The sequence below is a fragment of the Ischnura elegans genome, chromosome 1, assembly GCF_921293095.1.
Source record: "Ischnura elegans chromosome 1, ioIscEleg1.1, whole genome shotgun sequence".
Classification (NCBI taxonomy): Eukaryota; Metazoa; Arthropoda; class Insecta; order Odonata; family Coenagrionidae; genus Ischnura; species Ischnura elegans.
In genome coordinates, this window is record NC_060246.1 from 159,491,090 (window position 1) to 159,508,057 (window position 16,968).

At 39.4% G+C, this 16,968-nt stretch overlaps 1 protein-coding gene across 1 annotated transcript in view; it reads right to left on the bottom strand.

Annotated features, from left to right (window-relative positions):
- The window catches only part of LOC124172678 (glutamate [NMDA] receptor subunit 1), a 66,502-nt gene that overhangs the window by 43,728 nt on the left and 5,806 nt on the right, over positions 1-16,968 (bottom strand). The window contains exons 2-4 of the mRNA XM_046552138.1: positions 7,749-7,929; positions 2,420-2,542; positions 1,440-1,568 (exon numbers count right to left, since the gene is read on the bottom strand). Coding sequence (XP_046408094.1) covers positions 1,440-1,568; positions 2,420-2,542; positions 7,749-7,913 — 417 coding nt within the window. The 5' untranslated portion in view covers positions 7,914-7,929. The remainder of the gene's footprint in view (positions 1-1,439; positions 1,569-2,419; positions 2,543-7,748; positions 7,930-16,968) is intronic.

Below are 16,968 nucleotides of genomic sequence, written 5' to 3' on the forward strand. Positions count from 1 at the left end.
ATAAAATAATTCTTGGGAAATGTCTGTTAGCATGGAACATCTGACCCGGTGTAATACCTGAGACGAATTCATGCATTAGAGTGGTCATGAAAAATCAATTCTCTTTTTTTATCCGAGGAAGTCCCCTATGAGCTCCCAAATGGTCAACAAATGCTGATGGCAAAGTTTCAGCTGAACATGTTCACGTAATAATTCATGTGAAAATTTTGATTATTAGCAATAAGCTGAAACTGAAATAAATATGTTGCAGAGACAAAAGTATAGGGGTATTTAATAAATAGAATATATTATTTTTGTGAAGTTTTTCTGGGGCACATTTATGGTGAAAGAGATAGCAGATTTGGCAGAATTATATATTTTTCAGGAGAGGCTGAAATCCGCGTTTTCGTGGGTACTCTCCACGATGACATTAAATGCAAAGGCTCAAAACACATGTCAAAATTCGTTTGTCACTTCCCTCCAGAATTATTAAGCCATTTGATGCATTATAAAAGGTAAACTTATGGTTGCTATGAGATGATTTCCCATTCAATATGTATTTAAATAAGTACACTTCTTGCTGTTGCTCAATGTCGTGCAGGCCACACACGTCTTCATACAGAGTTTTTTTTGACGTAATGAGTCCACACCTTGTCGCACAAATATTTCATTGAATATATTGATTGCATATAAAATGCAGAAAATAAGGAAAGTGACATAAAACTACTTTAAAGCTGTGGGATGGGGCTTGATCTGCAATAGGGTGGTTTCCTGTTATTTTTTTATTGCCTAAATCGAAATATTATTTCTCCTGGAGTACGCATTTCACGCTTTTAGATTTTTATAAGACGATATATTTTTTCACGATTAAATGAAGAGTGAAAAATTCAAGCGCGCGAAAACGCGACGGCTAAGTATGAATGCTGGGAAAAGCCCATGTAACGTCATTATGGTTCCCGCTGCCGCCGTGGTCGGTGACCTTGGGGCGAGGCTTTGAGCGCTGCTACGACGCAGGATGCTAGCAGGTAGAAGAGTACCCTGCTAGAAGGTAGCGCTTGGCTTAAATAAAGATTATTAATACCTTATCAAACGAAGAAAACTTTCCGACTTTAGCCAGTTTTAATAAGTGATTATTAAGACATGTTTCCCTGTGCTCTGTGCCTCATGCATGCATTGGTAATCTCAGACGATGTAAAACTCCTATCTACTCGATAGAAACTAGGTCCCTGTGACGTCACGTGGAGTGACATCGTATGGGCGCCAAGCTGGCCTTTTTCAAATGAGGATAAAAATTGGCCATTGTCATTCGTCTAAACCGGTATTTCTAAAACCAAATAATTTGTATATTATGAATACACTAATGCTGGGTAACGAATCGCAATCATTGCCTTTCGTTTTCCTTGATGAAGGACACTACCCTATGGAATTAGGCGGTTGTCTGGATGAGATTAATTGCTCACCTTATCAGAGAATGCCGAGTCCCTGGATGAGATTCCGATGACTGGGATGTGGTAGAAGCCGCTGGTGTAGGAGACGGCCGCTGGAGAGAGATCGCCAGTCTGCGGATGGGACACCACCACCGCGTACACCTGCGTACCACCATCGCAAAAGTAGAAAAAACAAATGACAATCCACTCGAAGGTGATTTGCAACGGGGCGGGGGTCGTCTCAGCGGATGTCCAGGGATGGACACAAGAGCGTTTACTCCAAATTGTGTTTATTTCAAGGTTTGGCGTTAGATTTAATGTTAAACTAATTAAACAAAAATATTATTGAAGGGAGTTCTCCACTGAAAAATATTAGCATTCACCCAGTAGGTACAGTTTTTAACTAGTTATGATAGGGGTTTTCAGTATTAATTCAAAAACATCCATTGCATAACAACTGGCCATGTCCTCCGAAAATTCAGTCCGAATTTCGTCATCAATTAGATAAAGCGTTTAGACTTTAAAGATTAGACTTTAATGGGTACCTATTTGATGGAAAAGCCTCTTCGAATTATTTGTTTTTTTTCGTGGCTCCTGATTGCACGAACTGGTGATGAGTTCTGGGGAGGGTGCACTTGAGGGAGGAAATTTCAAAGGGAAGGGAGAGGGAGCATGGTCGATCATATGGCAGATTATAACGGCATTGGGAGAAGGAGTGCCACCCTTCATACTTCTCAAGTCGCGGAAGTGAAAGACATTTCGCGAGATCCCACCCGTCAACTAGAATCGGTAATAACAGCTACAGCGGAAGGGTAGGTTGGCAGGGAGAGCAAGCGAATTGAGAGAGAACTGTGAGAATGAGAATGAAGAGGCAGAGGAAGGAAAACTTCCATCAAAAACCCCGCGTTCACGAAAATTGAAAGGCCAAAAAAAGAGAGATTTTGCGCTAAGGTCCACGATAAAAACAAACAAGACTACTATAGTGGGTTTGTTGGATAGAGTTTTTCACTCACCCTTTGGGCAATGAGGTACTTGCAGACGTTGAGGGCCGTTCGAATTGGGTTCTGGTCCATTCGGATGGCTCGTGCGTAGTACGTGACTCCACGAGGAACATACTGGCTCTCGAAGTTCAAGTGCTGTGCAGCAAAGCAAGGAAGGTTTCATTAAAGAAGAGAATTATGTTCTGTTGAAGAAAACGAGGCGGACCATTTTCCACAAGTTTTACTTCACAAGTACCACGCGGTTTTACCTCTAGGTCACCATCAGACACATAACTAAATATTTACAAGAATAAGTAAGTAAGCGACGACAAAGTAAGAGAAATTAGCTGATTTTCCCTCGTTATACGACATTTAGAATACGCTGCCAGTGTCTGGGACCTCATGAAAAAGGCTTAATAACAGAGTTAGAACGCGTGCAAAGAAGAGCTGCCAGGTATGTGAAAGGCCGTTACGATAGTCTTGTTAGTGTAACTGACCTCTTAGATAAACTCGGACGGGAATCTCTGTGGGACCGTAGATTGAAAAATAGACTAAACCTTTTAGATAAATTCAAGAGCAGTGTCTTTTCTAACGAAGTTAACCATATCTTACGGACGCCAACATACTACGGAGGATCAGATCATATAAATAAAATAAGAGAGATAGATTGTAGAACAGACAGATTCCGAATGTCTTTTTTTCCACGATCAATAAGAGATTATAACGGCAGCAATAGAACTCGTAAATAGATTGCATGACTTGTAGTGTAGCCTATTAACCTATGTAAAAATTAATGCATGTTCCTGCATTCAATTATTATTTCTAACAGCATATAGTAGTATAGTTTATTAGTATACGGGACGTTTTTTGGACGGTGTGGTGTGCATGTTGGAGTCCAAATGCATGCTGCATGCTGGTGATTGATCACCCCCTGCCAAACACCCTAGAGGTGGCTCGCAGGGTATTATGTAGATGTAGATAACTAATGTGTGATTATGTGCCTAATCATGACCTAGTGGTTGAAACGCGCCGTGCCCCTGTAAACCTCGTGGAAATGTGCTGTCTTGTTTTCTTCAACCAATATGAAATCTTTCCAATACATCTCGCCTGTCTCAGTCAGAATTATGTTAACTAAATCTTCCAGTTAAGAAATCGAAGCCATGATTCCTATAACAGCTCAATTCAATTCAGGAAAATTTTGCAATCACGAAGTACCTATCTAGTTTTAAGATGCCTTCCACGACTATGATTGTACGGTTTTCTGATGTACGGATTCACAGTTTTAGTTTTTTTTCCAGAATGGGTAGACCAGTTTTCCTTTCGAAGTAAATCGGTGCACCGGTTCGAACAGGTGAACCGTTATTTTTTCCACCAAAAGATCATTCTACTGGTGCTTTGGTTCGAACTATCGTATTGAGTTTTTCCCCAAAAATGTCGTGAAAATTCTCGCGGGGGACATGAACCGAAATTCTCATATCTCTTGTCGTCAGTAGTTCGATATTACCACGTTTATAGAGGGGCCGACTTATAAAAAATATTGGGGGAGGCCCATATCGGAGGTCTTGCCCCAGGAAGAGGTTAAATTGAAAGTGTGTCGCAGCACCGAAACATTACCATGATTCACACCACTTGATTCAGTTCATCTGCTTAACCTTGTAATTATTTCTTTCAACACTCATTGTTGAATATATTTTAAAAGGTAACTATCGTCAAGCATGGGAAATAAAAATCACCAATATATTTTTGTGATTTCACAAAGCATAATATAACTTAATTATTTTCTTGAATTATTGAGGGGGCTCCGCCGCCCCAAACGAATCTTTGAGGGGGCTCGACCCCCTCAGGCCCCATGGAGTCGGCGCCACTGCACGTTTAGGAGGAATATTCTGCTCTCTATGATAGGATTCTGAGTCACGTATTGGAAAAAAAGATGTAGAATAAAGAAATAACGTTTAAAATAAAACCCGTTTCATATTCTACATATAAGAAATCCTTGCAACAGATATAACGGTTCAGAGGAAGAAACCGTTTCAGTATATTGAATCGATGCTCCGAAATCGGAAAAAGTATTTTTCAGAACCGCGAACCAGTTCAGAATTTCCTGAACCGCACAGCCCGATTCAAGGCCATTGGTATCATTTAAAATGCCGAGCACGGTCAATAGTAAATTACGGGCGCCTCCTTCTTCCTCCTTCCTATGTGTCCACGTTTCCGCACCGCAGCGCGAAACATTCCAGATCAGACTCTTCACTAACCTTTTCTTTAAATTCTCAAACAACCTCATCTCACATCAGGTCTTTCATGACCATGAGCATCTTTTTTGCGAACACAATTCCCATCCTGATGCCCTTATAACTTCATCCGCATTCTCTAGTCAGTCCAGCCGTTACAGGTGATACAAAAGTATCCAACCCCACATTTAATCAGGTGATTCTAATTTTTATAAATTGTATTATATGGTTTAAGGATGATAAGCCTGGGTTTTCGTCAACGGCACCCCCAGAATTTTTCCGCGATTTTGAAAACAAACAGCAAAGGATCGGCAATTTATCCAGGTTTTTTCTTAAATCTCGTGTACAGTGTAGCTCATCGGAGTTACCTTATTTTTTGTAGCGGATAGAATTCACTGCGAGAGTCATTCCTTTTTTTCTTATACGACCAATAGCAGAAGAGATACAGAGATCCAGCAAGGGGGTAAAATTGCGATTTTACCAAAATGATCACTTTAATTTTTCCAGTGCATTGATTAGAAAATCGCGGAAAGGAAAAATCATTGGGGAAGCAACTTTTTCTGGGGTGGCACCAGAGTCTGACTGGCAAGCGGTCCTTTCATATTTGGGATTCAAAAACTACATGTCACAATTAATTTAAGAAATATACTCTTAATTTTATTATAAAAGTTATTAATATGTAAATATTTATAAATTTTATATTAACATATAAATTTTATTATTATTTGTATTAAAAATCTTGTCAATTTTTTTAGGCGGTTTTAGGGGGGGGCATGAACCCCCGTGTCCCTCCCCCGTAAATCTGCCAATGGATGCTGTCACAGTAAAGTATTTATTTCCTTGAGGCATTTCTCAGACAAACTTGTTCCATTGCAACTCATAATGAGCACATTCTTTTTCTTTAGTTAGCAGCCAAGGGGCTTGTTGGCAGAAATTCGCCCTATTCTCTATCATTCTCTTCTGCTTGCATTGTGTGCATATCTCTCATGATCTGATTGACGTATTATGCAAGAGATGGACTTCATCTTTTGTTCCTTCTTTCTATCGTCCCTTCAATAACTTTTATTTAGTGGAATATTATGCCTGAGAGCATATACTTTCGTATTTGCTCTTCTTTTTCGTAGACCATCCATAAAGCATATCCTTTCTCCAGCTCTTCTGAACACTTCCTCAATTGTAACATGATCTACCCAACAAATGTTAAGCGCACTCCTCCAGCACCAAGCCTACAAAGCCATCAACTTTTCCTCTTCCATCTTTCCGATTATCCACATTTCACTTCCATGCAAAACCACGTTCCAAACTTACGTCTTCAATTGATGCCCTTATGTTGAGGTCTATATTCCTTCATGTTAACAGATGTTTCTTTCTTTCTTTTTTGAATGAATAATTCCGCTGCGTATCCTCCTTTGCTTGTTCCGTTGTGTGCCATTAGACCTCCCAGATATCTTTCTTATCTTTTAAATGTTCTATTCCCTCATTATCAAAATAAATATCCATATTTCTTTCGCTCTTCTTTGAACTTCCTGGTACCGATGGCATATTATTATTCCTGTTTTATTTTTACTAATCAGCTAGATAAACTTGCAGATACGTCATATACAGGGTGTCCCATTTATCTTGACCACCCGAAATAACTTTTTTTCTAGATGCAAATTCAAAAACGTGACAAGCAAATGTTCATTAGCCGTCAGGGGGACGTTAATCAGCATGATTGTATTCCTTGAATCTTTGTTATTTACAAAGATATGAATAGCGCTATGTCTTATTTTAAGGGCACCCTAAATTTTTATTTGGCAATTCATTTCCTCTCCTAAAGACTTATTCAAAAATGTAGCACAGTGGACCATTAACACAAACACAACGTTATGAAAACATAAGAAACTCGTCCACTTACTGTGGACGAGTTTCTTATGACTGGTGTGCGTTTTACTATGTTTTCATTTGTTCACCGTCAACGTCAGCAAGTGGAGTAGTTCCAATACCCGCGCACCTGCACTGAGCGCTAGATAGTCAGTCATTTTTCATAACACTGAGTTTATGCTAATGGCCCACTGTGCAACATTTTTGAATAAGTCTTTAGGAGAGGAAATCAATTGCCGAATAAAAAATATAGTGTGCCATTTAAAAAAGACAAAACGCTGTTCATATCTTTGTAAATAACAAAGCTACAAGGAAGGCAATCGTGCTGATGAATGTCCCCCTGACGGCTAATGAACATTTGCTTGACACATTTTTGAATTTGCATCTGGACAAAAAGTTATTTCGGGGGGTCAAGATAAATGGGACACCCTGTATTTCGACCTGGTCCGTTGACTACCTTAAGCTGTAATTGAAAATGAGCTGTTATAACTTTTGCAAAATATCGACGTATCAAGATTGAGGGGAAGTCAAATGTTGATCTCAGTAGCATCGTTATTCATTTAACCTCACCGCATTCTTATGCACGTGTATGGAACGCCCACCAATGCACTGAAGAAAGGCGGCTCCGCCCTTTGAGAAATATGAGGACAGCACCCAGCCAAGAGGGTACTATTAACTAGCGAGAATTGTTTGCCTCTAACCTACAAGAAACTCCTGAAGTGATCCCCCTTTTCGTTAATGTATGAATATCAGTCATTAAATATTAAAATTGTGCTTAAAATAAGACACAGTCTCAGGCGTTACTTTGTGGAATTGCTTCATTATGTAATAAAATAAAAAACCTTTGTTTTATTATATAGTGCTTAAAAGCTCACTTTTATCACTAAGTATCACTCCTTTTTCTCTGAGAGAAATATCTTTGATGTATTTGTAAAAAAGATGTTTGTCTAGCAAGGCCTCAATTGTGCGATTGTTTTTCGAGTTATGAGATATCCAAGTCGATATCATCGTCGTAGACTGTCAAAATTGATTCTATTATCGTACACTGTCAAGATAGGTATTTACTTCGCTGCATAAGGTGAAAAAAAATTTATAATATTTTGGTTTTACCCGTGTCTTGATTGCAAAATGGTCAAATAAAATATTTATATGTTTAACATTTCAACGTTGAAACATGCTTATGAAATTTAAATTTAGCCTAAAATTACTTACACTTAAAAAATGAGCGTATAAATTTAGATTTCTCACCGCACGCAGACATTACTCACCGCAATGATTTCCTGGAAGTGGAACTCTGAGTCGTTATTGCTGAGCACGCCTCCGATGTTGTAGTAAGTGGGATTGCGCGACTCGGCGCCCATTCGCGACGAATAGAGGCCGGAGGCTGCGGCTAGCGCCAGCAGCAAGTACAGTCGCCCCCCTTGCCCACCCATGGCGCCTCTATGCCTCCTGCAAATGAATAAAAAAAAGCATTATTGCTATTGGGGAACAGATCTTTATGAAAATAACCACTCGTGCTTTTTTCTCCGAGCAATGGTAAAGTGAAAATAGTCAGGAGAAAAACGAAGAGGGCTTTCTACAAAAAGAAGAATCTTCTTACAGCTGAAAATGCAAGCATAGAAGTAAGGAAACAATTGGGTGGTTTCTTTTTATTTTTTTAATTGTCTAATTCGTAAGATTATTACTCCTGGAGTACGCATTTCACACTTACATTTTTAAATGACGAATTCTAATTTTCGCGATAAAATGAAAAGTGAAAATTTTCAAGCCCGCGAAAACGCGACGGCTAAGTCTGAATGCTGGGAAAAGTCCGTGTGACGTCATTCTGGTTCCCGCTGCCGCAAGTGAGGTGACCTTGGGGCGAGGACATTTGCGCAGCCAGGCGCAGGCTGCTGACGCTGGCTGCTAGCAGGTAGCAGAGTACCCAGCTAGCAGGTAGCGCTCGGATTAATTAAGGATTATTATTAATACCTTATCAAACGAAGGAAACTATCCGACCATAGCCATTTTTAATAGGTAATTATTAAGACCTGTTTCCTTGAGCTCTGTGCCTCATGCATGCATTTACATCTCAGACGATGTAAAATTCCTATCTACTCGTATAGAAACTAGGTCCCTGTGACGTCACTTTGAGTGTGGCGCCAATCTGGCCTTTTTCAAATGCGGTTAAAATTGACCCTTGCCATTCGTTAAACTGGGATTTCTAAAGCAAAATAATTTGTTTATTTTGAATACACTAATGGTGGGTAACGAATCACAATCAATGCCTTTCGTTTTCCTTGATGAAGGAAACTACCCTATTCATCAGATGCTACATGTGGAACATGTTTCTCTATTCGAGCGAGGTTTGGACGATGACAGCAGCAGAGAATTCAAGAGTGGAGGCATTTGAAATGTGGTGCTACCGAAAAATGATGAAAATAAAATGGATTGACCGTGTATGAGGAAGTACTTAGAAGGGTGGGAGTAAAGACTAGTATTCTAAACACCTTGAGCAGAAGACGAGCCAAATTACTTTGCCACATTATGAGACATGATGGTCTGATGAAAACAATCGTAGGGGGGGTCATTCCATTTCAAAACACCTAATATCAAGAAAATTTGTTGCTCGAAATTTTTAATCATCCTTATTTTTTATCATTGGTTCCCCACATGTAGACAATCACAAAACACCATTTGAAAAAATTTAGAAGCCATACTTTTATTGGCAGCAATTTTTAAAAGGGCTGCTGGGCAAATTTGGATGAAAAACGTGTTTTGCAAAAAGCTTAATTTCGAAGCTATTTTGAAAGGTATCAGGATAATTTGAAAAGCAGTGTGTTTATAATGAAAAGAGCTTTTGAAAACCATTTTTTTAAATTTTGCTATGATAAAAGACAGTCTGTCTAAATCTTTCCGTAAAAACTCGGGAAAAATTTGTCAATACTAACTTTTTAACGCCATACATTTTTATGAAGGAAACGAGACTCACTAATAAAATATTATTTCTGAGTTGAAAACTTAAAAAAACTACTTGCAGTATAAGTTTTAGCACTGATAATGCACACCTTTTTTTTCTAGAGCTTGCCAAACAATGCGGAAAGCTTTTTAAGGTCGATTTTCGCAGGTTAATATCTAAAAAGGGACGGAATGAAAACAAGTGAAACTTTTACAGAATGTTCTTTATACACATATAAATATCTCACACACAAATTATGACTGAGGCTCCACTACATTTAGAGTAGTGAAGCAGTGAATTTCAATAAAAATGCAACCACTTTTCATGCTCCTGTAGTGCAAACAAGGGCTCGTGCAGTGCAAGTTAGCACACAGGAGATTGATTAAATAATCACTGTAACAGTAAGTATTGTTTAAACTAAAATTACATTTATAATGAAATTTTATTTAAATATAGAAATAGTTTGCATTTTCGGCATCGTGACCGCCATCTGTTGTAAACATTTTGTACTGCTGCATACTCCCGCAAGTGCATTGTGGTTACAACAGATGGCGATCACGATGCAGATCATGCCAAATACTTCTATTTTTAAGTAATATTCATTCTAAATATAATTTTAATGTAATTTTAATAGTTTAAACTATAATAATTGTTACAGTAATTATTTAATCAAGTCCCAGTGTGCTAACTTGCACTGTACGAGCCCTTGTTTGCACTGCAGGAAGTTGTTGATTCGGGAGTAAGGAGAGAAGGTCCGGATGTAGCGAGTACTCAGTGGGGAGGGGATGTTGAAGACAGCGTTAAAAGGAAGAATGGTAGGTAAACGGGGTAGATGAAGGAAAAGATTAGAATTTTTAGATTAAATGAAAGGGAGTGCCTAGGTCTTATTGTGAATAGGGTGGTTTCCTATTATTTTTTATTGCCTAAATCGAAAGATTATTACTCCTGGAGTACGCATTTCACGTTCTTAGATTTTCGAATGGCGATATCTATTTTTCGCGATTAAACGAAAAGTGAAAATTTTCAAGAGCGCGAAAACGCGACGGCTAAGTAGGAATGATGGGAAAACTCCGTGTGACGTCGTTCTGGTTCCCGCTGCCGCAAGTGAGGTGACCTTGGGGCGAGGCTTTGAGCGCTGGTACGACACAGGCTGCTAGCAGGTAGCAGAGTACCATGCTAGCGGGTAGCGCTTGGCTTAAATATGGATTATTAATACCTTATCAAACGAAGGAAACTTTCCGACCTTAGACAATTTTAATAAGTGATTATTAAGAGATGTTTCCCTGAGGACTGTGACTCATGCATGCATTGGTGATCTCAGACGATGTAAAACTCCTATCCTCTCGTATAGAGACTAGGTCCCTGTGACGTCACGTGGAGTGGAATCGCATGGGCGCCAATCTGGCCTTTTTCAAATGAGGTTAAAATTCACTATTGCCATTCGTTTAAACTGGTATTTCTAAAACCAAATAATTTGTATATTATGAAAACCCTAATAGTGGGTAACGAATGGCAATCAATGCATTTCGTTTTCTTTGATGAAGGAAACTACCCTATTGGAGAGGGAAATCTACGAGAGGAGTGGAGGCTGGTAGAACACTTCGAAAATACTCCATGGAAACCTACCATAATCGGTGGAATATATTTACCATGGTGAAGTTAAAAGTTCTTTTCCAGAATTTATTCTATTTTATTTGAATTCATGGCCTCGCACATCATACGCTCACTCTGCAAAATTACAATAAAAGAAGAAACCGACTTGACAGCGCAGCGTATCGATAGCGACGTGAAAATCGTCTGAAAATCTCATGGACCACAGCAGTAACAAAATTGAATGTCAATGGACTCCTGAAAGTCATGTCGGATCATGTTAGAATACTTTTATTCCGAGTATAATACAAATAATAATAATACTTATACTTTACTAAAACATTAACATACACGAATGATGAACATTTGTTTCGTTGAATTAGCATTCATCAGAAGAAACATTTTGTTGGAGCTGCCATCTATTGTATATTCAGTAATAAGTTTATGCAGAAAGTCAGGTGACAGCTAATGGACCAAAATTTGTGTTTTAAGTCAAACGAATCGAGTTCAGGCGCACTAAAAAAAGCAAATATGCAAAAATCATGCATAAAAAGACACATAGATTAATTTCAATAAAACGCCATGGAAAGAAAAGCGGAGAAGTATATGAAATTTGATACGTGTATACAAAAACGATTCAATACAGAAAAATGCGAGAAAGGCTTATGATTGGTTGGATGGTGCACAATGCAGGATATTCTTGATACCTTTTCGCGCAAGAAATCAATTTCTTAACAAGGTTAGAATTTTTACTTCGCTCCCTACGGAAAGTATTTATCTTGGTAGCTGGACAAATATTTTGGATGCAATATAAAGGCGTAAGATATTTAATGATTCGACGTATGGTCTCGTAACATTAATATCAGCCCTATTTCTTTAAATTGACCTCTTCGGTATTAAAAATGACCAGGGAGAGCTTATCGGACAAATAGGTGTGGAAGTGGTGAAAAATTCAACTGTAAATATGACTGGAAGGATAAATCCGTGATCGCTGCTCTGAAATTAGTGCGAAAATAGGGTAGTTTCCTACATCAAAGAAAACAAAAGGCATTGATTGCGATTCGTTACCCACCATTCGTGTATTCATAACATAAAAATTATTTGGTTCTAGAAATCCCGGTTTAAACGAATGGCAATGGTCAATTATATCCTCATTTGAAAAATGCCAGATAGGCGCCCATGCGATTCCACTCCACGTGACGTCACAGGGACCTAGTTTCTACACGAGAGGATAGGAGTTTTACATCGTCTGAGATTACCGAGGCATGTATGAGTCACAGAGATCAGGGAAACATCTCTAAATAATCACCTATTAAAAATGGCTAAGGTCGAACCAAGTCTTGAGTTGACGAAAGCAAAATGAACTAGCATCATATTAGATAGAAGGCGATTAAAAACTTAATAGGTAGCTTCGGTTTTATTGGTTGAGATGTTATTTTGGAAACCTTGAGCTTGGCTGACGTAAACAGTTTTGTTTTTTTTTCCAGGCATTTTTAGGGCAGGGTTTCAGGTCCTACCCAAGTAAATTCCTTTATCCCTTATTGAATTTCTTTCTCTCGTTCAGGATCTTGAATGCCTCCTTTTTGAGTCGGTCCCAATATCCTTTGGATTGGCCCTGAAGTGCCGTTTCCTTCCATTGAATGGCATGGTAGAGTTTGATGGAATGCTTGGCGACCGCCGATTTATTAAGTTGACCTGATCGGAGGTATCAATGGGGCTCCTTTATCCTTGATTCTATAGTTCTACTTGTTCATATAATATACACTTCTACCCACTCAGGGGCGCAGCCAGGAATTAAGGCTAGTTTTAGGCGCAACTAATACTTGGGGGCTTGGAGGTATTGCATACCCGCCAGGGTAAGCGGGAGGTGCGAAAAGCGGGAGGTGAGAAAAAATAAGATAAATGGTTCAAAATGGTGATTTTAAGGGCCTTATGAGGGATATTTTATTAATCCTCACACTATTCTATAAGCAATTTTAATCCAATTAAGTAAAATAGATTTAACTTAAAAATTTCTGTCAGATCATGTGGGGGTTTTATCCACCTTAAGCCCCCCTCGGTTGCGCCACTGTGCCCCCTCACATCGTATGCGGTAGACACCAGTTACTTTCAGGTTTGGATTTTCGTTTCCGGTCGCTAAGTACATGTGCACTCGTCGATAACAGACGGGAGCCAAAATATTTGCTCTAACAAGGTGGTTTCCTATTATTTTTTTATTGCGTAAATCGAAAGATCATTACCCCTGGAGTACGCAATTCACGCTGTTAGATTTTTTAATGACGATATCTATTTTTCGCGATTAATTGAAAAGTGAAATTTTCAAGCCCGCGAAAACGCTACGTCTAAGTATGAATGCTGGGAAAAGCCCGTGTGACGTCATTCTAGTTCCCGCTGTCGCCGTGTGAAGTGACATTGGGGCAAGGATATGTGCACCACTGCGATGCAGGCTGCTAGCAGGTAGCAAAGTACCCTGCTATCAGGTAGCCCTTGGCTTAAATAAGGATTATTAATACCTTATCAAAAAAAGGAAACTTTCCGACCATAGGCAGTTTTAATAGGTGATGATTAATAGATGTTTCCCTGAGCTCTGTGCCTCATGCATGCATTGCTAATCTCTGGCGATGTAAAACTCCTATCTACTCGTATAGAATCTAGGTCCATGTGACGTCACGTAGTGACATCGCATGGGCGCCGACTAATCGCCGGCGCATGCCCCTACGTGGCGCCTACTAATCTTTTTTTACATTCATAATGGCTGAGATAATTATTATAGGAAATGGTTTGCTCCCGTGGTACGAATTAAGCCTCTAGGCGCTCTAGTCGCTCACTACCTCTGAATGCGCCTGATGTAATTCCTGGTCGAGTTATTTCCAATGAGGTCACGCCATGGTATTTTATATTTTAAATAAATGTAAATATATATATACACACGTTTGAAATAAACTCACACGAGCATTATAAATAATGTAAAGGAACTTCTTCTTGCCCTGGGGTGGGCACACAAAAAAACTTAGAAATTGACAGAAAAACGAAAAATAAAATAAAAGTGAGGAACTTACGGGGAAAGGTTGTTTTTACAAATTTTCGATGGGACGCAGCCCATCTTTCTCAAGTGAGAAGAGGAGGGAAAGTGAGGAAAGGGCATAAGGAAGGGTGCAGGGCAGAGGGCTAAGATGGAGGGAGGAAAAACGGTGGACGGGGATTGGTTGTTCTTTCTAATGGGCGCGGTTGATTCCTGGACCAGAAAACGCACGGAAAGCCCATATGCATGCCTGTTCCAAGTCCTTCAGTTCTAGGGGGGTGGTAGACGGGGGGAGGGAGGCTAATATTCCCACTTTATAGCATTGGTCAAACAGAGCTTTGTGGGAGGAAGCATGAACGGCGACTGGAAGGGAAGCAGAAACAGAAGAAACGCTATTGCATGAAGAGCGATGCCCGTTCATTCGGATGCAAAGGGGAGTGGTGGATAAGCCGATATAAAAAGCGGGGCATTTCTGGCACAACAGTATATATACAATGTTTTTTGTTGTGCAAGAAATTTCCGACACAGAGGGGAGAGGGAAGGCAAGGAATTGATCTGTGGTACATTTCTTTGAATAATCTTTTTGATAAAACTGGTTCTGTATCTAAAATTTTGGCCTCTTCGAAACGAAATGAGTGACTGTTTGTAATTGCATGATCTGCTAATGCACAAATTTGAATTTTGGTCTTAATTGATGCTTTATGTTGTGAGATCCTATTTTTTAAATATTGACATGTTTGGCCTATATAATTTTTATCACAGTCTTTACATGGAATTGAATAAATGATATTGCTTCTAAGCTGCATAGGGGTATTTGACTTAAGTTTAGAATATATGAGTTTATAGTTGCTGTAAAAAAAAATATATATATATAATAAGGGGTCGTGAAGTATAAAGTTTGAATAAATGTAAACATTTTTTTAAATAAATGGTTCAAAATAGTGGGCTTTGCGGCTGTGTGAGTAGTTAAATATGTTTCGTTTGTTACTCATCCATCCCCCTAATATTAGTAACAAAAGTTTTTATAAAAAAGTTGTCTGAGCTTTTGGGGGGGTTTAAACCCCCAAAAATCCCCTCGCTGCGTCACTGCTTCGCTTCGCTATATTTATTTAGCTTCATCGGCTTTATTTTGCGCCTGATAACAACACAAAAACTGTTGTTTATCAGGAGGTGCTTGACGCAAAACATTAAACCCGAATGTGTAGGGCACACCGTGGTGCGTTTATGCATGCAGCACGTTTACGCAGTGCATTTTTTCCAAACAGAGATACTATATACTGGCGCGCCTAAAGTCATTTGATACAAATGCTGCTTCATAGGGGCTTTTCTTACACGATTTTGAGCATCAGTCAAGCGTCGGTCTGGCGTTGTGTTAACCTGCCCCGTAAAGGGGCCAAGTTTACGCAACAGACTTGGACCTAAAAACATTTTTTACGGTTAATAACACAAATAGCCAACGACTGAATCCGTATAATTTTTATTTCATTAACTGCTTTATAAGACCAAAATGCCCAAAATTTATTGAAATTAAGAAAATTCAAGAAAATTAATTGAAAAAAATCCACGTAAACGTGCTCCGATCCTCTCTATGTAGATTCAATAAAGAAAATATCTTTCTGACAAGCAATTTTGATACTCATTTACGTAGTTTTATTGAATTTGTATCCTTATTTTATTATAATAAATTAAACATGATTAAAAAAATACAGGCTCTTGATTTATAAGATGTAACTAAACCGTAAGTTCATTGATTGTTAGGCGGTACGAAGTTCGCCGGGTCACCTAGTTTTAAATAAATGTAAAATAAAAAAGATATTTAGGAAATACAATCGTTTCACTGCACGCCACAGCCATTCCTTTATTAATTAAATATATAAAATATTTTGATGTTTATATATGCATTAACTGATAATTGTTAAATAAGTAAGCGTATTGTTAATTAGATTTTGGCCGTTAATATTTTTTTTAATTTTCCACATAGGGAGTGGGAGATCTTACCCCATCCCCCTGTGATGCTATTGATGCCCCGAATAAGGGATTCACGGTGATTCTGGACCAACCCCTTTTAAGGAGACTTGGTGCGATCCACCGCGAATCGTAGAAGCACCTAAGTGAGGTTGGAGGCAGGGGCAGTAATTGACCATCGTCGGAGAGAGCCGACCGAAGGAAATAGTCGCCGTCCCTGTGTCTGATGCTCAAGTGTTTTCTGCGTGAGAGGGAGGGGGGCGTGTCCCGTCCGCCTCTCCTCCCCTCCCCCCTCCCCTTCCCCTCTCCTCTCTTCGTTATTGATCCGGGGCGCCCTTCCCAGCATCCCGTTGGCACAAGACGACTGTGCTACACACCGCGCCCCCTTCAACCCCCCCCCCTCCCCTGACATGCCATCACTGCTGTAAGTCCTACAGTGTCCTCAGCGCAATCTAACAAGTAACAACAATGTTCGTGGGATGCCACATCCATGGAACTCCCTAAATTTTCACCAATTCCGCATAAAATGACCGAATAGCCTGGCTTCGGTCTGGAATACAATCACTTCATGGAAATGACCTCAATTGATTTATTCAACGTCTCCGGATTTCAAACGATATGAAGAGGCTGAAATGGACAGCTTAGGATTTCTAAAAGCGGTTGATAAAGCGGACAGCCATCGGAGAACATCAAACCCGCCAAGGAAATCGCCTGATTCTTCTGAGACGAAAGTATTAAATATTGCGTGCAGAACAGCTGATTTCAGAAGCTTCCTCAAGTGCTTCATGCAAAAAACTTATAGACGCTTGAAGTCGACAATGGGTACATTAATACAGAGAGAGACATAGAAGAAAGAGCGACGCGACAGGGCAGCGGTCGAACGGTCTGATCTTCCTACGAATCGGTGTGCCCTCATTTCATCGGAGGGCATTGCAGGTCATTTATTCATGGTTTATCGTCGCTATTACTTGCT